The 24,436-nt window shown below is 36.4% G+C and overlaps 1 protein-coding gene across 1 annotated transcript in view; it reads right to left on the reverse strand.

The window, feature by feature from the left end:
* Positions 1–2,064: 2,064 nt before the first annotated feature.
* Positions 2,065–24,436, reverse strand: part of grk6 (G protein-coupled receptor kinase 6) — a 44,043-nt gene continuing 21,671 nt past the window's right edge. The window contains exons 4-16 of the mRNA XM_044141615.1: positions 21,673–21,750; positions 20,342–20,442; positions 17,398–17,490; positions 12,063–12,126; positions 11,192–11,332; positions 10,314–10,504; positions 10,187–10,224; positions 9,246–9,335; positions 8,503–8,711; positions 8,186–8,323; positions 6,566–6,703; positions 4,906–5,040; positions 2,065–3,880 (exon numbers count right to left, since the gene is read on the reverse strand). Of these exons, the coding sequence (XP_043997550.1) occupies positions 3,830–3,880; positions 4,906–5,040; positions 6,566–6,703; positions 8,186–8,323; positions 8,503–8,711; positions 9,246–9,335; positions 10,187–10,224; positions 10,314–10,504; positions 11,192–11,332; positions 12,063–12,126; positions 17,398–17,490; positions 20,342–20,442; positions 21,673–21,750 (1,467 nt within the window). The 3' untranslated portion in view covers positions 2,065–3,829. The remainder of the gene's footprint in view (positions 3,881–4,905; positions 5,041–6,565; positions 6,704–8,185; positions 8,324–8,502; positions 8,712–9,245; positions 9,336–10,186; positions 10,225–10,313; positions 10,505–11,191; positions 11,333–12,062; positions 12,127–17,397; positions 17,491–20,341; positions 20,443–21,672; positions 21,751–24,436) is intronic.

Genomic DNA, 24,436 nt, shown 5'->3' on the forward strand with positions numbered 1-24,436 from the left:
TTATTTGCATTCTAGGATTCAGAGTTTTCACCAACCTCCTATTTAGTCTCTGTATGTAGTTCAGTAGTTCTTACAGAGGCCTTGTTGTCTATAGCTAGGCTCAAATTATGACTTAAATATCTGGTTTCATTCATGTGTTAAAACCAGGCTTTTCTTTCCAACTTTAAATGGGCAAAAAATATCTTACTTGGTTGGAAAATTGCATGTTCTCTCCACAAAACTGACGGGATACTTTAGATGGTTTGTGTTACTGACAGTGAGAAGTCTCCTCCCTGCTGGTTGAATTCCTCAAAGCTCCCGTCCTGACAGGTGGAGGTGTTGGCCTCCTCTCGACCTCCGCCGCCTCGCTTCATTTTGATCTTCTTCATGATGGAAGAGTCCGTCATCAGGAAAAACAACCTGCAATCAGCACCATTGTTGCCGTCATGATTCATGATGATGATTCAGATTCTGAGTGTAGCACAACAGCAGAGAGATAAAGACAAATACAGTAAAAGGTGATGAATGACAGCTTTATTATGGATTTTAAGGTGTTTGTGTAGGAGTGACCATCAGTGGGCGTCTGCTTTTATACTTTTGTCTTCCTTTTGTGTTGAATTGAACTATTGGAACTAATAGTTTGCTTCAGTCTAACAATAACTGACTTAAAATGTATTCTAAATTGTTAGCTAACTCATTCTCTCCAAATCATCTACACTAGATGCATATTTTTGTTATGTTTCCATGTTTGTATAACATTATAATGCATCTTGGCGCCAACACACTTCAATCAATAAATAGTAAACAACCAGGCCTCTACAACATGCAACAATATCACAGTTGAAACCACTTTAGATACGCCAAACACAAACAAGCACCTTTTCTTCTTAATGTCTGAAGTGAAATCAACCAGCTGTCTTTAAATATTTTTTGAAGTAAAAACTATTTTTAAAGTCGACAGAAAATTTTTAAATATCACTATGTAATTATGTGTTATTGGAAGACATTATTAACAATGCCCAACACCAAGTATAAAGTTTTTAAAAAGGAAAACATAGAAAAATACAATTAAATTAAATCTGAAGTTTTTGCAATCCTTCCAATTAAAGTGGCCAAAACGTTTTGGTCCTGTATCTTTGACATGCCACTTTATTCACAGAAGTTGTTAGCATGAAACAGGCAGTAGCTATGGAGTTACAGTGAATAAAAACACAACTGATGTCAGTCTTCCTAAGTGTTCACATATTGACCATACTATGATGCCATTGTTCTTTCAAACGTTTGACAAAAGAGACTCTAATCTGTTTAATCTATAAAAAAAAAAAAGCATATAATAAATCAACAAACAATGCTTAGCCTGGTGGCCTGCCAGGCTTATGATACACTGGAGTAAAATCTAATCTTCATCCCGGCCGCTTCACACTCAAACTGCTCCAGTTAAGATCTGGTGTGAGCAATAGGGCCATATCATCTGAAAAAACCCAGAGATTTGATCTCAGTGATGTAGCAAGCTTTTAAAAAGTGCAGGTAATGGGTGTTTACTGGAAAGGGATTGTGGCAGAGGATCATGAAGTGTTCAAACTCAAAAAAAATGGAGCAACAATAACTGAAATGCACAGAAAATTTTTTTTTTTATGTTCAACTACACATTATTAGTCTACAAAATTCAAGCATAGTTTTGTTTTGTAAATTCTGTCAAGTCCTGGAATATTTTTAGCTGTTAGTTAGGATTGGCTCTTCTTCACCCAAGAAATACACTAATTGGATGAAAACAATTTATCCTTTGATGACGGTGTGGTTCGTTTTATGCTGGTTGGTTGCTTGCGTGTTAACAACGTACTTTGCAATGAAAGACACATGAAATTTCACATCCTTTTGGCCTTCTTGGTGTTCCATACATGAGGAGCAGGAACGTCAGATAAAAATTTCGCAATATAGCGTGACATATAAACGCTTAAGACCACAAAATGTTGTTTGCTTACAAAGATAGAAGCAGTCACATCAGTTTCATTGCACACTCGCCACAGAAATTCAGTGTCTGTGTCCCTGCTACAGAAAGAGGAAAAAAGCCAACCACACAAACAGTCAGAGGTATCTCATTTTAATAGCTTACAAACAGACACCATATTCTTTGAGGGTTTTCTAGCAGAGGAATATAAATGTCTGTTCAGACCCACCGCAGTTTGAGGATTACACCAGGATGTCTCAGTCATTATTCCAGCTTCAGGGTGACTTGTGATTGGATGGGGATGATGTGGAGGAGTTTCTTTACGGAGGCACAACAAGAGGTTAAATGTCTGTCGAATAATATTGGTGCTATTTGTTTAAGACAGAGGAAAATAACAGCAAATCCATCTGAAATTGTTAGAAGGAATTCCAGATACAGACTGGTTTATAGTGGTTAAGCGGAAATAAACAATAGGTTAAAGAAAAGAAAAAGTTTTATGACTAATGGATCAGTGAAGGCACATTTGATTCAAACATTTCCTAAGTTTTCCAGCCAGAAAGTGACCAGAAAAATGCACATTTATTCAACTTAAACTACAATAATATAAAACCATATCTACATGGTAGGAATAGACAGCAAATTAAAAGGTATGAATTTAATCCAAACAGTAACAATAAAAAAATCAGGAATTTCGAACAATAATTTTCTGGTAAAGCCAACTCATTTGGTTTAGATCAGCATTTTTTTTTTACTTATTCTGGTTTTTTGTTTAATAAATAATGACAGCATGGAATATGTTGTTTTCTGAACTTGAGATCAGACTTAAATAAGGTTGAAGAGGAATGAAAAGGCTACATTTATACAGTTTATATGTATACAGCCCCCTTAACTCATAAAGTCCAACAAAATCAACTTATTTAAGAAACACCAAATTAGTAAACAGTCCACCTGTGTGCAATTTAATCAAGTGACAATCATTAAGAACAACATATATTTTGCAAGAAAAGAAAAATTTGTTCTTTTCAAAGTGAAGAGAACCATGTGTCATTTTCCTCCCTCCAATCAAAGTTTGCATTACTGTGTGTCGGCTTATCACAAAATCCCAATAAAATACTCTCCAGTTTGTAGCTGTAACATATGGAATTGTGAGGAAGTTCAAAAGGTGTCAATATTTTGTTTGCAGAGAACTGTATCATGTTTTTTTAAAAAAAAAAACAACAACATTTTGAAATATCATTGAATGTCTTAGAAAGGATCTCGCTCCTTCTGGTGTTTTAAGATGAATTCAAGTTGTCTACTAACAAACTGCAAGGAATAATCCGTTACTGTGGTTGTTTCTTATAAAACCACTTTGAGTTACAAGAAAAGGCACAAGTCTGAATGCACCTCTGTAAAACAATGAGTTTATCTGAAGCTGCTCCGAAACGAGGAGCCGATTGTCTCAACAAGGAAGAAAAAATAAAATATGCAGAAGCAGATTTGTACATGACAAAAACAGTAAAAAAACAAACAAAAAAACAAAACAAAGCAGGGATGTGGAGGGCACGTGTGGTCACAGTTCATGGGCTTAAAGTCACTGGCTTCCCCCTCAGCGTGGGAACGAGAGAGGAACGTCCAGTCCTCCCTGAGTAATCACTGCCACTGTGTCCTAAAGCAAGGCACTTCTACAGCAGGAGCTGCTCGGCAGCAGCGGATGAAAGCAAACTTCCCCTGGACAATAAAGGTCGAAACCATAATAGTTTTCTGTCCATCTGTGTTCCCAGTTGGAAACGTGTCCACAGCAGAGTTTTCACACTTTTAAATAAATTCAAACATTATGACTATGTTGAAAATATACATTCTGGGAAACGTTGTGCAAAAGTTGTAAACAAAACATATTTCATTTGGGTGGGTGGGGGGTGTTCACAGCCTGGTGGGCTCCTCATCGCTGTCGCTGCAGTTACCACAGCAGTCCTGCAGGGGGAGGCAGAGAGAGTACAGAAACTGAGAACTCATTTGATTTATTCAAGCACCATATATATGCCTGCCTCAATATGCATTAATACATGCAGTGGGAAATGTCTTAGCACTGCAACAGAGGCTGAATCTCTGCTCTTTCAGGATTCAGCCAATCAGAGGCAAGGAGAATGAATACCTCTCCTGGATTGGCTGCTTTGCAAGTGCCAGCCACAAGAGTATCAAGCTTCACAAGCTGGATTTTCACTCTAGACAAGCTCTACAAAAAAAGTCTTTGAATAAGTGGATTTTCTGTGAATTACTTTGAGTTTTGTTCCACTGAAAAATTCATAAATAACTGAATAATGAACAGGCAGGGGTTCACTGCACATATTCAATTGGGAAATCTTTTCCATCTAATGTATGGTTCACATTTTAAAATTGCCAGACAATTTTTTTTTAAACCTGAGAAAGTCCATAAATAATTATAAAATATCTTAGCTTTTGTATTTTTGATGGTGCGTGGTATCGAGCCAGACACGAACCATTTTCACTCAACAACATTCAGATGTCAAATGGGAAATAAATAAAAATTAAACCAAACGTGAGTTCAGAGTAAACAAACATGGTGAACAGGGAAGAAACAATGACTGTAGTTGGTTGACTATATTTTAACCGCATAGAGTTGAAAGCAAGCAAGTAGTAACAGTGGAAAGGAACCACTCCCTTTTAACATAAAGAAACCTCAAGAAGCAAGACCGGCCATTTAGGTTTTGCAGACTAGACTAGAAGAAGGTGTAAACGCTAAAAAATTCTAAATTTTTGAATGAATGTGTCGTCATTCAGGAAATGAAAACCAAAAAACTGATGGCTAAAATGTTAAAATCAATGTCTATTGTGGTAAATATGAGATTAAGCATATCAATTTAATCAAAATCAATGTAAACACATTGTCCTTGTTCACTTTTCCATACTTATCCAAGCCTGAATAATGATAAAAGCAATCTCCTTATTTACTTTTCCAAACTTTTAAGACTTCTCACCTGCCGTCCGAAGAGCCGCTGCAGCAGTCCCTGTTTGGGTGTCGGAGTCGGCTGTCCTCTCCAGTCCAGGTCTGGAGGAATGGCGCCGTCCTCATAAAACACATTCAGCTCAGAGAAACACTCCGTCTCAATCATCTGTACAAAACAAAGCACAAAAACATCAGAAAATACGATTTTAGATAAATATTTTGCTAACTGTAGCAAACAAGCATATGAAACTGAGCCGGTCCTTTCATTAGATCCACCTGCTGTCATCCGTTAAAATTATGTTTATTTGTTTTAAGGGGTTTTTATATGTACAAAGATCACTTAAAACATGAAGCTTAATGTCAAAACCTTTGCCTTACATATTGAGGAGAGTGGGTGGAAGTATAACTTTATCATTAATAATAAAACACACACAATAAAGTAAAAATATTACATATCATATCCAGCAATAATAATATGTTTATGTTCTAGTTTGAACGTTTTTATGTTTAGATGTTGTCTAAGTTCAATATTCAAATTATTCCACTGTTTCACTCCACTTACTGATACTCAAAAGTTTTTTCTAGTAGTTCTGAATCTCAATAGGTTCAACTCTGATTCCTTCTATTTCTTAGAAATTTGCTCCTGTAGGTTTTAACAGTTTTTGAGTCTTTTCTACTAATTGTTTCTTTTTAGCTTTGTAAAGAATTGGAACAGTCTGTAATTTTACTATGTCAATTAATTTTAATACTTTAGATTTTACAAATACCATGCTGGTGTTTTCTAACACACTGTTTTTAATGTATTATTCTTATTGAATAATGTTAGTGGTTGATAGTGGAGCCACACAAAGAGTCAGCTGCCTGAGCATCTGTCTTCTGGCAACCCAGATGGGTACATGCTGCCGTTCATAGTAATTTTGGCCAATATTTAACACTTTATAAATGCTTCGGAAATAAATTCACTACTTGTAGTATTTTGTTGTTTATTTCTGTCCAAACTAACAAGCAAGAAAAGAAAAAGAAGAGTTTTGGTAGATGTTAATAAGAAAACTCTCACCCTCTCCTCATGTCACACTGTGCTGGTTGTTTCATTCTGCAGTGTCATTTCTCATATGCTGCAGGGAGAAGGGGATTTTTTGCATCTGACTCATAAGATGGGTAAAATATATTTTTTCCCTCTTCTCTAGCTTCATTCAAATGTATAAAAATATTGTTTTAGATTGGTTTATTTTAATTGCTTTTATTTATTTATATTTTTGTCTTGATGTGAGAATAATCTTTATTTTTTTAACCGTTTTTGTTTAAATTGGCCTCAACAACTGGTGACATAAATGGGATATTTCTCCTACATCTCCAGAAAACCACATGAGGAATATTTAGGATAGAGCCTTTGAATATAGTTCAGTTTATAACAACATCAACTATTGGTGCACTTGACCATTTTTGTCTTTTTGATCTGGACTGAGCCAATTTTGTTCCAGAATGAAAGAAAAAGTATCTCATGAAAATATTGTTTTGATGTAAACATGCTAACGAGACACAAGCTGTGGATTAGGTTCTCCAACCTTTGAAGTTTATTCATGTTAGCAAATCTGAAGGTAGTCCAAAAACAACAACTTTCTACTGAACTACGCTTGTGAAAATCAATCTTTCAACAGTTTCCTCATCATTGTGGTGAGTGCTGTTTTGACCTCATTCTGCCAGGGGATGGAGACACTTCCTGTCGACACTTTGCTGTAGAAGGATTCATCTTTCGGGTCCAGCTCCACACCCTTTACCGTAGAGAACTGCTCGATGTCCAGCACATCTTTAGCATAAATAGCCTGAGGCTGAAAGCATAAACATGGACAGAAACGGCAGCATTAACACATATGAAAGCAGAGTTTAGACACAAACAGTTTGAAGATGTGAATAACAAAAGAAAATCCCTTCGCAGATCTGAAATTTTGCTTTAGGACAACATTACGTCTCAAATTAACTTTAATTTTACATTTTAATCTCTCCTGAGCCCCTGCGACATTCTGATTCAAACAGATTAATTAACTCCACTTCCTGTGTCTATTTAAAGAGCTTCTCCTTCTGTTATATTATTAGCCTGATCTCATCTAAAATCACTGACAGTGATGATGAATGAGAAGAGTATTTCAGTAAAATAATTACTTTGCTAAACCAGAAACATGAACAAAATAAGTTAAATAAAGTTTGCAAAAACTATTTGTGCAATTTGAAATTTTGAAATGAAAGCAAACACTGAAGCAAACCAATCAACATAACTCAACGTGTTGTGCAGTTTCTCTCCAAAAAATCAGAGGAAAGTTCCTGTTTCAGTATTGAAGGCTACGTTCACAAAGAAAGTCTTAATGTTCAATTCCGATTTTTTTACTTTTTTTTTTTTTTTGCATGACTGTTTAATTTGTTATTAAACCCAACTTTTGTGCAAGTGGTTTACGACCCCAAACGACCCACATTCGCAGAAGAAAACTGTTGTCACAGAGCAGCACACTGACTAGTAATAATGGATGGAGCCACCTATGGATCAATTTTTTACATTTATTCAGCAATACCAGCCTACAGTTTTGTCACTAAATCATAACAAAACATAGGAAGCCAAGAAAAAGAAAGCACAACTAGAGTAAAGTCGCTTTGTGAAGCATTGACTGCGCAGTCAGAGCCACAAATGGAGGGGTAGTGATGTGATGCGCTTCACTGACTCACACTTCATTCATGATTTCCTAATTACAAGTTTTACACATTGTTGACATTCAGGTTTATCGTGTCTGGGTTCTTCTGGTGCAGAATTATTACACATGTCTCATAACAATGACAAAAAAAATCTGATAAAATAACTGTTCAGATTGCAGACACTTTTAACGTTATTGGAAATGTGTCTGATTTTATGCCATATGTGATGACTCAAATCAGTATTTTGGGGTTGAAGTTTGAAATTAGGCTGTTCAGACTGCAGTGAAATAGTCGCATAGGGATCTCATATCAGCAAAAATAGCGGATTTATCTGCTGTGTGAACATAACCTTATATTCCTCATTAAGAGCTGGAAAGTGTCACTTTAGGAAATTTTAAGCTTCAACGCTATTAAATGTCTGAGAAAAATGATCTTTACTTATAAAAAGAAATCTTCAAAATATTACAGAAATCCTGGAGAAAATGGTCCAAAGTGAAATTAAGAAAAAGTCAAATAGACTCAAAACAGTACAGCTCTGTGAAAAGAAAGATGCCAGAGGAGAATTATTTACTATCATTTACTTTATATTTTGCTGCTGCAAATATTTGCAGTAATTCTGACGGACTTACGTCAGGGATGAAGGGTGGTTGTAGCATGCCGGCCTCCAGCCGTTTGAAGTTGATGGGGCGGAAGATTGGGTGACCTTTGACCTCAGAAGCCCCACCCCCGAGGGAGCCCAGCCTCTTTGTGGGATCTTTGGTCAGCAGCTGAGGAGTTTACAATATCAAGCATTTCAAAAAGTCTGCACATGTAAACATAAAAAAACTCTTTTCAAAATAAAAGCCTGAAATCTTAGCTACATAAACACTACAATTAAAGGATCATTACGTAGTAGAGTCCCAAATAGAAGTAATGAAATGAAATGAAGGGAAAATGGAAATCTTACCATTTTACAGATGGACTTGGCTTCTTCAGAGAACTTACTGGAGTATTCCTCCTGCACCTCCTTCACCAGTCGCTCCACTTCCTCCCTTTTGATCTTCTTCTTCCTCTGCTGAAATGGTGACTGGCCCTCGATCATCTCATACAGCAGGCAGCCCAGCGCCCACCAGTCGGGGCTGAAGGTGTACCGCTCGTTCCTCACCACCTCCGGAGCTGAACGACACGAGGAGGAAAACTGCTAAAGCTGTGGCGACGCGAGAAACTTGAGAAGAGCTTTTTTATGTATTTATCTTTTTTACTTTGGCTGTGAACATTTGGTCAAAACAACATGGGAATGGTTCAGCAGAAACAAAATAAATAAACAAAACAACAGACAAATAAAATGGATACTTCTGTCATTCAGTCCTTGGTAGAAAGAGAGAGACTTGAGAAACACAATGATGCAAACGGAAGTTATTGAGCTTATTTTAATTTATCATGCAATTAATTAATTTACTGCTTATTGTGACAGGTGTTTTAAACATTTTTTGGTATTGGTACAGTAACTGAACAGACACTTTTCGAATTGATGATTGGAAGTATTGAGGTTGCAATATCTTGGATAAATGTCAATAAATAAATAATTTTGCTTTCTGAATATGAAAATTTGGAAAAATCAATAGGTTTTCACAAAGAGACATAATTAAAAATGTGTTGCATACTCAACAAATAAGATTAAACAGAAAGTACACTAGTAGACATACTCACCCATGTATCCAACTGTCCCCACCCGGCCCTTGATGGCTTCTCCGTCTGGCACATGAACGGCCAGACCCAGGTCTGATATTCTGATATGACCTAAAGACAAAACCAAGGAAACATACAGGACAGAGACATTGACTTAAGCATGTGTTCTCAAAATAATAATTGCTTTAAGTAACACCTTTTTTTCCTTTTTAAGCTTGGGTTTATTATCTGAACTATAACTTCGGCCTCTCTGGAGTAATTTGTTCTCATGTCTGTGGTATAATTTATATAATTTAATATTTAAATGAAAGCAGCACTTATTTTAATCACATGAACTAATGTCTGACCCAGAGGGAAATATATTTCTTGTTTTTATGCATGTCAAAACAGACATTTAATTTTTAATATCAGCTCTCACATCAGTGCTGATAGAATCAGATCACCCTCTGGTGTTCAACAGCAGAAAATGTATTTCACAGTCATCTAGCATCAAAAATAATGTGGAAGACAAATATTCCAGGAAATGTTACCATGTAAGAAATTTGTTTTATTAAAAGTGAAATAGACTTGTTTATATTCAAAAAACGGCAAATGCAAAAGAGGATAGAGACATTTTGTCTTAAATTAATTTGAACCATTTTTGTTCAAATAAGAAATTGGTCTAAGAATGAATATATTAAAACTCTTACAAATTTTTTAAGATTTTTTTAATGTAGATAACTATTGCAAAATAAAAGTTTGTATTTGTTGTTAAAACCTCAAGCCTAATAATACCTTTTAGGACTTAGTTTTGCCCATTAAAACCCATTAAAATTATCTGAAAAAAGGTGAAGTCTCCATTTTAAGAACTATAAAAAGAACTTTCAGCCTCTTTATCAGTGGATTACAGCTTGATTTACAGGATGTGTATGCTCTCTGTTCGTCTATCACAGTATATAAGAGAACCTGTTGAGTAGACTCACCATGGTCATCTAGCAGGATGTTTTCTGGCTTCAGATCCCTGAGTGACGGAATGAAACATTGCATCCAGAGTCAGCAAGAGGCTGAATGAATAAAATGAAGTTGGTTTTAGTTTTTAAAGGAGCTCACCTGTAGACGATCCGCTCTCGGTGCAGGTCCTCCAGACCGCAGCAGATCTCTGCAGCATAAAACACGGCTCTCTTCTCATCAAAGCCTGCATCTCCCATGTGGTAGATGTGAAACTTGAGGTCTCCGCCGTTCATCAAGGTCAGCACGAGACACAGCGCATCCTTCGTTTCGTAGGCATACGCTAAACTCACCTGGACAGAAACCAACTCTGATTTAGAGGTTATGTCATGTGGAGACTTTGATAGTTTAGTGGGCCATAGAGGACGACCGAAACTTAACCATCAATTAAATTTTTAAAAATCATATCTTCTGACCACGACTGACAAAAGAACAAAGAAAATTGAAGTTATAAAGTACACAATTAAAAAACAAAAACTAAACGGCTTAAGTGCTAGCAAAACATCTAGTGATAATACTAATGATGTATATAAACACAAACAGTGGTTTTGTTACGGGGTTGAACGCTGGACTGTTGTTAAACCAGCCAATGTGTTCAAACCCTTTGCGGTCTGGTCAATTTTTAAACTGGGTTCAACCCCATTACTTGATTCATTGTTCTTTTTACATTTTTTTAAATGTAAAAAATGTACTTTCAGATTTTGTAGCTTTTGTACATTTAAACAAAATTCAACTCAGCAAGTTGTGATCTTTTCTAGTGTTAGTTTTTTATAGTTGTTTAAAACAACAGTATTTCAATCCACGATATAGAAAGAATAGAGAAAAGATAGTAAGAAAACTTTTAAGGCCATGTTTTATTGATTTTTACAGTTCAAAGCTCTCTTTGTCTATGAACATAATTGTTCCTGTGGTAACTTCATTTTGCCTCGGTGTGGCAGTATTTCACTGCATAAATAACGCGGTTGTTCAGAGACACTTACAACAAATCTGCTGTTGACTTTCTCCAGAATCTGCTTCTCGTTGAGCGCCATCGACTCTCCTTTTCTCTTCTTTATCCTTTTCTTTTCCAGCTTTTTGCAGGCATACATTTTGCCAGTGGCCCGTACCTGACACGCACACACCTGTGAGCAACGGAGAGAAAAGCAAGAAATCTATTAGACTAAGCAGAATCAAAAGCATTAATTAAAAAGCAGAGGTTTGATTAGTTGCTTTGGGGCTGACAGGTATTTGTGTTACCACAACAACGCCACACAGGAAAAACAACAGCTATTCCCATCATCTAACAGCTTTAGCTTGACCCAAACTCAGTAATGAAACTGGCCAATGATTCACCACAATCCTAAATATTTGCAACCATTTGCAGCGCAGAAGCCAACACAGAAGCTTAACCCTGAACCCCTGTGTCTTTTCATGTCCCTCATTATCTCAAGACCCAATGCTGTTACATTTAATCTGCTATCGCCCTGGGACCAGCATGGAATCAAAAAGACCTCTGCTTATTACACAAATATGCTATACAGAGATGCCATTCATCAGAGTCTAATGAGATTCAGACGTCAGTGGTGGAGTTCCTCTTTTCAGATGCCAATGACAAGATTTGGTTAGAAGTGCTGCACCTCCCTGCACATTTATCGAGACAAGAAAACATTCTGGAACCAGCAAGAGAGAAAATTTTGGTTGCTTTGCTTTTAATTTAAAATATAAAACAAACTCATACTGAATATAAATATATAAACTGGGGACGTAAAAAACCAGCATTTCCCTGTTCTGTATAACTCAACACACAAGGACGAAATGTGGTGCTAAATTTTGTGTTTGACCCAAATCTAATAGAAAACAATCAGTACTCACCTCCCCGAAACCTCCTTTTCCTAAAACTCTGTACTGTCTGAATGTGTTTTTAGTCACCGGCTGCCTGTTGGACAAAAATAGACAATTACTTATATTACACAAGTAGTACACAGCAGTGAATCCCAGGTATTTGTGGAGTTAGAGACCACAGGTACCTACAAATTGGCACTTGAAACCCCCTCTAAGAACAGAACAGCCTATTTTAATAGTTAAAACAATAAATATACCATTCTATGCATTAAAATGGCATTACAGCAGAAGCTAACATCCACAGTCTACCTTATCTCTGCTCTTGGGTGTTTAGCCAATCAATGTCAGGAAAAATAAATGGCACTTTGATGGGCTGGTTTGCAAATACCAGCCAATCAAGTAGCATTGTCTGAGTATCTCAACTCGCCAAGCTGCATTTTCTTGTAAAACCTTCAGATTTGCTTTACGAAAAGAAAGCTGCAATTAGGCAAGTTTTCCAGAAATACTTGAAGTCACGCATCACAGAAGATACCATGAATAGGCGGTGGTACCACTGTGTAGTGTTTTCACTTTGCTTGAGATGGTCAAAAAAACTTTAGGGTTGTTGCTGCCAAAGGTTGGCAAAAACTGTTTCTTGTACTTACGTATGTTATCTTTGTGTGCTAATAAATTTCCTTTGATGATCTGAAACATTTAGGTGTGACCAAATAAGTAAAAACAGGAGAAATCTGTGGGGGGGTTCAGATACTTTTTCCTGGACAATATGTTCTGATTATCCAGAGCAAAGGTCACCTTCATGACAAAATCTGAAGTCACAACTGGAAACTCAAAGGGCGAGGTTTAGACTTTCATACTGTTTTATCATCTTTATCAGCCTTAGAAGATTTTAGTTGCTCTACAACCAGTTTTTTTTTTATTATTATTTCTGGCAGAAATCCTCACAGGTAAATGTCTCTCTGCTTAGCTGTGATTTCCCTTCAGTGATGATGAAGTATTTCTGAAAACATGCTGATACATGAGTCAGCGTAATTGTGGGTAATTGTTTGTGGAGCCAGGCAGCTTTAGTGTGTGCACATCAAACATTCAGCTTTTGAGCTACAACAAGTGATTCTGTGGAAGGTTTTATGAACCGCATCAGTCAGCAAAAGCTTTAATTATGAGTGTTTTCTAATAAAGCACAATGACCAAACAAGCAATTTAATGTTGCAATTTTTTTTCTGATTTTTTTTTTCTTTGATTTTGTCATGTAATCTGTTTTTACTAGCTTTGACTTTTTTTTTATTATCTGAATTTGTACACAACTTTTTTTAGATGACCTAATTTTCACAAAACTCCTAATTCTTAGTATTACCATTTGTTTTTGTTGAAAGCTGATGTAATTCTGGTGTTTTATATATGGCCCTACCTTTGTAACCCTTGCATACAAAGGGTAAGCTTGTGTTTGTTGATGCTAACAGGCTACCCTTCCAACTCTTATTGGAAGCTAAGTTTAACCTAGCCTCTATCCTAGATCTATTCCTCCTTTGAATTCATATTGTTTTATTTTAGTTGCCAGACAGAATCAAACTAAAAGAAAGAAACAGTCAGAAAACAGGCAGCCCATGTTAATGTTCAGGCTTAGAACAGACTGTTGAGACAGACTGCACTGTATTGGACAAACTGTAAAGAATTTGGACCATGCTTCAGTATGAATGTCGAGGAAGTTATCCTCTTGTGTCTGGCCTCGCTCTATAATCAGAATTTCTTTGTGGATGAGACGCTGCAGAGCCCTACCTTTCTGCAATACCTAAACTTGTAAATGTTTATTACTGTAAATGCAACTGTCAAAAACCCAGATACAGGTACTTGAGAGATTCATCATCTATTGCTCTTTGGGAATCACCTTGTTATAGTTATAATGAGAAAGTGTAAAAAACTCTGTCCTCTGTGGGATATTTTACTCCACTAACTCTGAGGACATGGATCTCAGTAGGAAAAGAGTGAGATTCTCTCTCCACTTCAAGGTTCAGTTTTTTCTTGTTCAAGAGACAAGCAGATGATAAAGTGATTGGGGTTTGGCTTGAGTAGAGAGAGCCTTACTCTGTGGTAAAGAATTAGCAGAGCTGAATGGTGAAATTCTTGATTTATTGGTCTGTTTATGTCCCAACCTTCACCTATGGTCATGGGATATGAATCATGACTAAAAAACAAGATCCTTGATGCAAGCAGCTAAAAAGAGTGGCTTGGCTCACAATTAGAGACCAAGTAGAGTTGCTGTTCCTCTGCATCAGAAGCAATCAGTACTGGAGGTCAGGGATGCATGCAGGTGAACTCCCTTTGAAGGTTTTCCAGATCTCTCTGAAGTGACTAGATATCACTTATGGGAAGCTGGGGAGTGTTGCTGAGAAGAAGGATGTCTGCTACATGTAGACTGGCCATTGCCTTTTTATGCAATTCTGCTCGATTCCTCAGGATGGAGCTCATGCAGGCCAACCAGCATAGAAGAAGTTGTGAACAATGTTGAGTAAATAAATATAGTCATTCCGTGTTGGCCATGCTTCCAAATACTGAGCAATTAATGCGGGAGTGAGAGGAATGTTTAAGCCATTTTACTACTGGCACAGTTGGTCCTACTCCTCATGAGATGCTACAATGCTCAGAACTCTCTGGAGGAACCACATGGACCTCCTCAAAAGGAAACAATTTTGGATCAATCAGAAGGAGCTGAATAGTGACCCTCAGTATAGAAATTATGATGTTTACTTTTTGGACATAATAATTATATGATTCAACTTCCAAAACACAGAAGTGTTTCATAGTCATCTGAAGCAGGTTGTCCATTACAGTGGAAATCTTCACATCTCTATGGTTCTTGTTGTAAGACGTTTGAAAGCTTCTGATGTAAAGAAACAAAACTTGTCTTTGTTAGAGGCCGCTGAAAACAAGGAGTCAAAGGAGCAAATTTCAACTCGTTTTTCTGGTAAGTTGTCTTTGGTTGAGATCTTTGGTGAAAGATGAAACATTCCAATGAGCATGTTCAGGCACTGGTCTAAAACTGAGCAAATAAAAACTTGTGGATAGCTGTTGATCAAAACCAATTGCTGGACATCTTGAAGCACCAACAACTCTTTTGGTCCGTATGTTTTCAAATTTAAATTTCATGCTTGGTTTGAAACTTGATTGGATTCATGAAGACCAATGATTCCCTTAATCAACATCAGCCACCAATCTGGTTCCTCCTGGGATCATGCCTCCCACTTCATCCCCCTCTGGACCAGTTTGATCATTCAAGCAGGTGAATGAACAGGTCTCTGGGGTTTACGCTCATTAACACCATGACTCATTTACTGATAAAGCAAGCCTGGGACTGGGAAACTGCTGCTTGTTACCAAGTATTTTTTCTGTTTGTTTTGTTTTCTATCCTGATGCCTGCGAAGCTCTTCACGTTTAAACTGCAGCATTAAAGCTTTCTGTTGCCAACCAGAATCAGCTTTTAGTCCAGAAACATGTTTGGTCTTGTTGGAGATGCTTGGTAAAACCAACACAACAATGAGGTCAGGCACAACTCTAATCCAGTATTCCTGGATTTTTGTCATTACAGAAAATCCCATAGCTTCCATCCAGACTGTTAGCTTCCAGGTGTCACTGGATATCTGAAGTCACCCGTTTTCATATGATGTTCTAGTTTTTTAAGATTACTTACAACTCTTGTTCTCAACACCTGAAACTCCAAAAATTATTTTGTTTGTCCTTCAACCCACAAGTCATTACTGCACAGTTGGAGACCCCAAAAGAATAACACAAGGAAAGACAGTCTTTGTGTTGTATTTGGCTTCAGACCAACAGACTGCAGAATAAGCAGGTGCCTGGTTGGATCATGACCAACAGACGACCTGAGACTTAAGTCACTGAACAAGCTTCCTTTGTAGAAAATGGTGAGGAGATTGGAGTAGAACCTCGGCTCAGGATCAATTTGAGGCTGTGAATTAGGGGATTCAAAGTATATTTTCCAGGTTCATCCAACTACAAGGAGAACCTCAAAGAGAACTAGGACTTACTGGAGGAACTGTACAGTCACTAACCACTTTATTGGGTACACCTGTTAACATAGCCTCCAAATCAGCCAATCACGTGGCAGCAACACTTTGGCATTTAGATTCAACATAGACATCATGCAAATCAGCCTCAGAGTGAAAGGAAATTTAAAGCCCCTTCTCCATTGTCAAGTCTTGCTCTAGCCAGTTAATGTCTGGTTCGGTTCTAGCCAAGTTGGGTGTATCTGCGTTTGCAGTGTGTTCCTCACTATGTGGGCGTGAATTTGGCCAGGAACGTGTGCCGTGGTTTCACGTGTGCTCTTGGGCAACCGGAGTATCCAAAATATCTTGGTATTAATAATTTTGCCCCTATTTTATATTTTATATAAACCAAAAGCCCCTGCAAAACTGAGTAGTAATTTTTGCTGTTTCAGTGCAGAGCCTTCTGCAGGCAGGGAATGAGACCATTAGTAGAACAGCAGTCTTAATGAACTGCAGTTTTTATCAAAATCTCACTTATTTTCCAATATAGCAATTAAATTAGGCAACAAATTCACAATTTATCCAGGTAAGCAAAGAGATCTGAAGAAATTAATCAGATCTGTTAATAAGGGGATTAGTATTAAAATGCAAAACATCGGCATCATCCTGCCAATTGATGCATTAAATATTGAGCTATTTATTATTAACAAAATGATTTAGTGACAATAAAGTTATTCATGGCTTGTAGATCGATTTAATTCAGAATGTGCATTTGGTGAACCTGAATAAATTCACTTGTAATGGACTAGTTATTTAGCTATTATATATTTACCTCTGTCTGTATTGATGGATGTTGGATAGCAAATAAAGTTTGGAAAAACTCATTTTCCTAAAGTTTTCTTTTCACATACTTTTCCATATGTGGAAAGTACTGAAAAGTAAATTCAGAAATCTTTTCTCCGTTTTCCTTAAAGGTCATTGCAGCTGGTGGTTTTAAACTTGCTTTTTTAATGTTTTCAATTACAAATCAAATGAAGTAGGATTACTTTAGGTATCTCTCATAGACACATAGAATTGAATAATAACCCAACCTGCTGGATCACTTTCTTATTGGTAAAAGTAAAGGAAATCCATCAGTTGTTGTTCTATTACCTTCAGACTGCTGCAGCAGTAGGAGGAACTCTTACTGCCGAAGTTTAACAGAAAAGTGAATGCTTTCCATTAGGCAATTTCCAACTTGTCTTTTGAAATGTGTCATGGTGGTGTTGTTGTAACCCGGAGGAGAACAGGAAGCTGTGAGGCAACTTTCTCTGAGCGTGTTGCTACGCGTACCATGTTTGGGAAAGAAAAAAACAGTTAGAAAGCCTTACCTCTCCAGCCACTTCCACTGCAGGAACCTGTTGTAGTACATGCTGTCAAGATAGTCAGCGAAAGGCGCCACGCTCAGGTAGTCATGTATCAATCTGAAAGAAAAACGAAAAACCAAAAAACAAAATGAGAATTAGTGAATTCAACTTTTCTTACAAAAAGGCCGGGCCCCTTCAGGTGTTTAACCCGGTTGTTTCTGTGGAACAACCAAAGAAATGGTGATTGTCTTAACAAAAACATTGAAAGCAAGCAGACATAAATTGCTGTAGTTTTCATTCTCATAAATGCAACATAGACTACATTTAGAAATTTTGAGGAAACTGTTTATAGTTTCCTTTATTGAAAAACATTCCATACACTTTGTGGCTTTTGTAAAATTCTCAATTTATTAAATTTTTTTTTTTATCGTTTACCAAATCCGGTTGCAAATTATTGTTTTTTCCTTTTGTGTCTCTACTGGTTTCAGTAAATTCTCATATTTTCCTCTACCCAGTCATCAACTTGTAACCAACCATTTTTCATTCTCTGCTAATCCCTTAACTTTAACTTTTGCCAGTCCTCTTCATTCCAGCTGATTCTGGTTGGACTTTTTTTTTTTTTTTTTTTTTTTTACAGCAGAAAAACATTGTAACCATCTAAACAAGATGTAATTCCAGGAACTGAGATCAAATTATGAACATTGTTAATACATTTCATGTGAGACAGCTTCATTCAGCATGACTAATTAATGGCCTGAGAGTAATGAAAAAATGTGATTCTCACTTGGCATTTGGAGTCATGAGATCCCCAGATGTAATAAAATGTAAAGACCACACACACAGTGAAAGGAGTTTGGGTGACTCTTTAGAAACAGGAAGTTTTTCTTATTTTGGTCTTTGTGGACAGTGGCTGTTTATCTGGTTGCTGATATAAATGCTCTAAATTGATTTCTGCAAGGCCGTGTGTTGATGTAAAAGAAATAAGAAGATAGGTTTGAAGTTAAGCCTGTTGCAATAAACAATCAATTAATCGCATAATGAGATAAGATTAGTTTGATCATTTCCATTCTGACAAATATTTTTTTAAGGGCAATTTTATTTATAGAGACTTTATAATCCATTTCATTTATGGTTTTGGTCATTTGTGGTTTTAATTAACTTTTTTGTTGTTTTTGGTTGGTGTGTTTTATTATGGATATTTAAAATATCTTCCAGTTCCAGTGTTAAGTGTTCTTTAAAAAATTTAAGTTTATTAATCTTTGAAAAGGTGAATTTGTCTTATTATGCCATTATCAAAATATTACATGAAAAACATCTCAAAACAATATTATTATTTACAGCAATTATTTTGGGGACAAAAATTGTGAGCTTTGTTTGAAGTTAAACTGAATATTATTTTTCTCTGTTGCATTTTTTAAGGAATTAGGACCAATTTTAAACATTTTAGAACAGGTTTTAATTTGAACATTGTGCATCATTTAATCTGTGAATACTTCTGCCAGAAGAAGAATTTCAGAAGTATCCACAAGTCAAAGTTTAACTTCTTGTTAAAGACTATAAAAAATCTATGTGCATTTATCTTTATTCAAATGTTTTTGTTCTTAAAGGTCAAACTGCTTGCTACACACTGATTTTCAAGTCAAATTACAGTTTTGTCATTTTTTCAATAAACAATCAGGAAAAGTGATATTCTGCATTTTTCCTGAATATTGACATAAAGTTAATATTCAAGTCTCTAAAACTGTTGTTCATGTTTTTAGGTTTTAGATACAGAAAGAACTGTTTCAAAAGATTTAGAAAATTATTTTCAAAAAGTTCTTTGAGTCTGTACTGACACAGCTGATAACAGCCTTTGCATAAACAAATAATTTCCTCTGACATCACTCATGAGCAAATACTGTTGGAGTTGAACCTCTCAAACAAATGTTTTCAAAAGTATTTACAAGATATTTGTACATTTTGCTCATTAAACACTGGAGCAGGCCAGAGATCAGTGATAAATCATTGTAAATTAGTCTAATTTTGTCTAATTCTCAAAAGCAAGAACTATTTGTGACTTAAAGTTAGAGTCTTCATGCGCCAGCAGCACCTTCCCATCCAACTGCACATTTCCATGTTTACTCTTTAACTGATTGTCAATAAATTGGTTTTCATTGAGCTAAGAATAAATTATACATTTCCTATAATTTGCTTGTACTTGTGTGGTTTGTAATCGAAAGGAAAAAAAAAACAGTGGCTGGTGAAACGTCTGAGAGGCCGGTAAAAAATTTTCTCTACCAGCCACAGCGGCTGATAGAGAAAATCTTTAATTTCCACCCCTGGCTGTATATCAAAGGAAGACTACAGATGTTAGCTTCTGCAGTAGTGCTAAGACGATTTCACTGAGCATATTAATGCATATCAAAGAATATTTTATGTTTGTACTATTAAATTTGGCAGTTCTAAGCATTTTAAGATTTTGTCTCAAGTATTTGCAGATTTCAACTATTCACTGGCTCTGTGACCTCTCGTCATTGACCGCTGGAGCTGGGCACCAGCACCTTCCTGATCTCACTAGGGACAAGGATGTATGATAATGGATGGATGGAACTAATCACTGGTGGTCCCTCATATCCACAAATGTTCATAAAAAATAATAATATGTAGGGAAAGGCAACAGTCTAAGGACATATCTCTGGGGGACACCAATAACTACAGTAGTTCATCTGAAAGCAAAACCTTCTGCCCGTATACAGTGTTCTCTTTAACAAGCTAGCAAAGAGTCTGATCAGATGTCAGTAATAGTTTTAGGGTTTCTCAGATACATTTTCCAGACGAATTTTAAATATTTCTAATATCTCACAAACCAAATGGTTACCTGATTTTGTTTTGTATCGAAAGTGGATGCAGAAAATATCTTCAGACATGATTATTTTCTAGGAAATAAGCAAATAATTCCCGGTTGCTTCAACATTCACTGTGACCTTACTTGGTGCAGTCCTTGAAAAGCTCTTTGCAGGCTTCCTGCTGCAGCCTCTCTGTACACTGAGTCATCATGGCTGCCTCCACCTCAGAAAGATGGCTCCCTGACTGCAGAAAAATACAAACAAGTGAGATTTACAACAAAATAATTGCTGTGAAACAGCTGCAGGAGATTCTCAGTGACACTGAAAACATCTCCGAATACAAAAACAGAAACAAATCATAGTCAGCAGAGAAATGTCACTCTGTTTAAGACAACAGACAAGTTATTTAGATGACTTTTTTATTCATAACCATAATTCTGTTGTTAGACTAGAACTATTTGTGGTGGCAAAAAAAGAGGATGTGATTGTTTAGTTATTTTTATTTCAACCCATTTCAGATTTTGTTTCTGCTTTTAGGCAATTAAAAAAAAAAATTGGGACAAACATTTAATCTACAAACTAAACACCAATAATTAGCAATACTATTTATAAATCACATTACCTTTTCATTTAAGCTTACCGTTTCTAAAATCATCTTATTTAATAATTATTTTGAGCTAATAGTAGACTTTTCCATTTATATTTTTAGACTTTCCTGAATTTGTCCATTTGAGTATTAATTAATACAATTAAAGTTATTAAAGAACAGAATGTTTGTTATTTGGTCAGCCTATATAAAACAATATAATTAATAACAATATTACACATGCTAAAAGTTAGCATTTATCAATAAAAACTACTTCTGAAGAGTAAAATTTATTTAATTGATAAATTATGCAGATAATAAGAATTATTCATTCAGTTTTGGTTAAAAAAGTTCAAAGCCGGGGCGTGCTCCGGTGGCGTAGAGGCTAGTGGGCCCCACGTTTGGAGGCCCTCAGTCCTCGACGCGGCCATCGCGGGTTCGACTCCCGGACCTGACGACATTTGCCGCATGCCTTCCCCCCTCTCCCTCCCCCCCTCCTGTCAGCCTACTATGAACAAAGGGACACTAGAGCCCACAAAAAGGACCCCCTGGTGGGGAAAAAAAAAAAAAGAAAAAAAAAGTTCAAAGTCAATTATAAATGAGTGGTATGACACTTTAACTAGTGAAAAACAGTCAAAATTATTTTTCCAAAAATCTGTTTAAAAAATCATTAATTTAAAACATTCCTGAATCTCATGCAAATCAACAGCAAATACATGCAGTCAAGTTGAGTAAGATTATCATTTCTACTAAATTGATCAATTTCCAGTTTTTAGATCCATCTAAAATCAAGCATTGAATGTTGGTTTGTTTTAAGTTAACAGATTTTTGTTATACTGTTACAAATATTAAATTTTGATTTATAGAATCAAAAGCTGAAGGGCATACTTTCGGGTTGAAGTATTTGTCGATGAGTTCCTGTCCGCACTCCTTCCTCTTTTCGTCTGGAGTCACCTCGTACTCCGCCTGTAAACGTTTGCAATGAGTTTGACATTTAGTGGTGTTGGAATAAAAGATGAGGATTAGAGCTTCAAGGGTTGACATTTTTGCAGGATTAAAAGAGTTTTTCAGGAACCCTTTGCTCAAAAACAGCACTAAATGCAGTCTGCAGAGCTCAGGATGTCCGATTATGTTCATGTGGTTTGTGTAATTGTGGTTCAGTCACAAACAAACCGAAAATTAGCCCAGTCCTCCTTATATGCAACTTTGGCATACAATTACATTTGGAAACACGCAAATGCAAAGGTTATGGCCAGAACATTTATTTGTTTAAAAGAAGAAGAAAAAGAAGTAAATAATTGCATAAAAATTGTTATGCATAAAATTTACATAACTAATTAATAAAAAATGAACCCGTTAAAATCCCAGCCCAGTGGAAGTTGGCGGGTGACCCATTTTCAGGCAGCACTTTACATCTTTAAATCTTAAATTTTTCCTAATTTCACTTTGCACAATTTACATTTCTGGAATGATGAGAGTAATATTTTGATCCACCTAAAGAACTACTTAGTTTTATGAAAATGTCTCCAAGAAATCAACCCGTCATATTTATGGAGAAGGGTCCAAACCTTTTGTCACATGGACCAAAATCATTGAGTGAAAAGACAGAGATCAAGAAAATAAACATAAAAAATAAATAATCAAGCAAATAAAGTAGGTTTTTGTAGGAAGGGGATACTATTCATTTTAGGTCTAAAACTTAAAACAAATTTTGTACATTTGCTGTATTGGAAGAAAGACATCAAGTTTTTAAATTCTTTTAAGCTTGATTGAACAAATGTACTTACAGGATTTTGTTATATTTTAGCAAAGTTGCTAGGTAACCAAAGAGTGGGTGAGTTAGTTCAGGACACCATGCTTGTTTAGCAGTCTGTGAAAGGTTGATCTGATACAGCCTTTCCTCTACCTAATTCCCCCAGAATGCAGTGCAGTTCTGAATTGGAGCTCAGAGAAATTGTTGAATAGTCTATTGATATGAATTACATGTCTATTACGATATATATTATTATGGATTTATTGTCCAGCCCTAGGTTGCACTTATTATAAAAGCTTGGTTATAAAAAGCCTCATAGTTTGTGTTGTATCTAACATGCTCCATTGTGAGAAAATTATGCCGGTAATTTTACCCCGATTGCAAACAAAAAGTCTCTATGTGCATGAAGCACCTGTGTTGGACGGGCCAAATTTGCATCATTCCTGGTTTGACACAACCATACTGCCAGTTTTGTTCATCTTGATCGGTTTCAAATATTTAGGATAAAATTTCTACGGTGCTGTGAATGTCGACGCCACAACCTTTTGATTTTCCTCCTCCACACATAAACGGATCATATCTCCTCTGTCGACCTGCAGTAAGATGAGCCTGAATGGAAACATTCAAAGTGCTTCCTCTCACTGGGAGTGCTGGTAAATGCATGCTAAGTGACAGCAGAGCCTGTTCAGATCCAACTCTGCCTCTCCATCTCGCCGTTCTCCAAGAGAAGAGCCTGGAAGCGGTTGGATGGGTAGAAATAATTGCCGGCTGGAAAGCTGCAAAGCCATTTGGACGAGTCAGTGAGTCAGAATGGAGCCGGCTGAAAGGGGGACCGATAAGGTCTTCATTAGCTGTTGCATGTTGTCAGATTGGACCATGGTTCTGAAAAAAGCCCAGCTTCCTCTCATTTTTCTGTGACGTCAACAAAACCCCAAAGTAGCAGTGAAAACAATACTCTTCCATGAGAACGAGAACAAAAACCATCAAAGCAAAGACGTCAAAGTCCGTCCGAGTTAGAGTTGGGAATTAGAGGGAAAACTAAATGCATAGTTTGTTTCTGCAACATGGGAGGTATGGAACGCTGACTCACAGACAGTGTTTGCTCCAAGAAGTGAAGAGTTCCTGTATTTCATTAAACACACATTAAACTCCACTTCCTGAGGCTCTCAGCAAGCTTTGAGTGCTTCATTCAGGCATTTCAGGATAATTAAAGCTTCCTGCATTGAGGCAAACATGAGAACCAGGTTTTATTTTCAGCTGCGTACTGTTATATGTCCTTTAATAAAGTATAAAACAAGCACATTTTCTCAGAGTCACAATTCTGATGCTGGGTTCAACTTGTCTTTATGTATTACAATGACATATGTGTCATCTATTCATGCAGTGATACCTGTCTATGGCACTCATTGGGATATTTAGTGAGCAAAAACTTAGTGGTAAACAAAAACTTTTACAAATCAATCATTTTAAGACCTTTCTTTATGCCATTACAAATGAAAATCTGCAAAGTTTGCCATTCTCCTCAGCCCCCTTCACTCAAGTACCCCTAAATAACATCAAGCGCAACAACTGCCTTAATCTGCAACCTATTTAGCATCTAAGAGTCCAGCTGTGTTAATACAATTTCAGTGTAAATAAAGTTGAATGTGACCAAGTCCCAAAACTGGGAAATAATTTTTAATATTGTGTTATTGTATTATTTGTAGAACTTGTCATGTTGCACATGACATTGTTGGACATGTTATTGCATGTCTAATAATGTAATAAATAATCTTTTCTCAGGAAAAGATTATTCTATTAATTTGGACCAAAGGAACATAAGCTGGGAATACCAGGATACTTATTTCCTCCTCTTTTTAAATTCAGTAACAAGAACAGAGGATTTCTCCAAAGAAACAT

The sequence above is a fragment of the Gambusia affinis genome, linkage group LG15, assembly GCF_019740435.1.
Source record: "Gambusia affinis linkage group LG15, SWU_Gaff_1.0, whole genome shotgun sequence".
In the NCBI taxonomy this organism is placed as follows: domain Eukaryota; kingdom Metazoa; phylum Chordata; class Actinopteri; order Cyprinodontiformes; family Poeciliidae; genus Gambusia; species Gambusia affinis.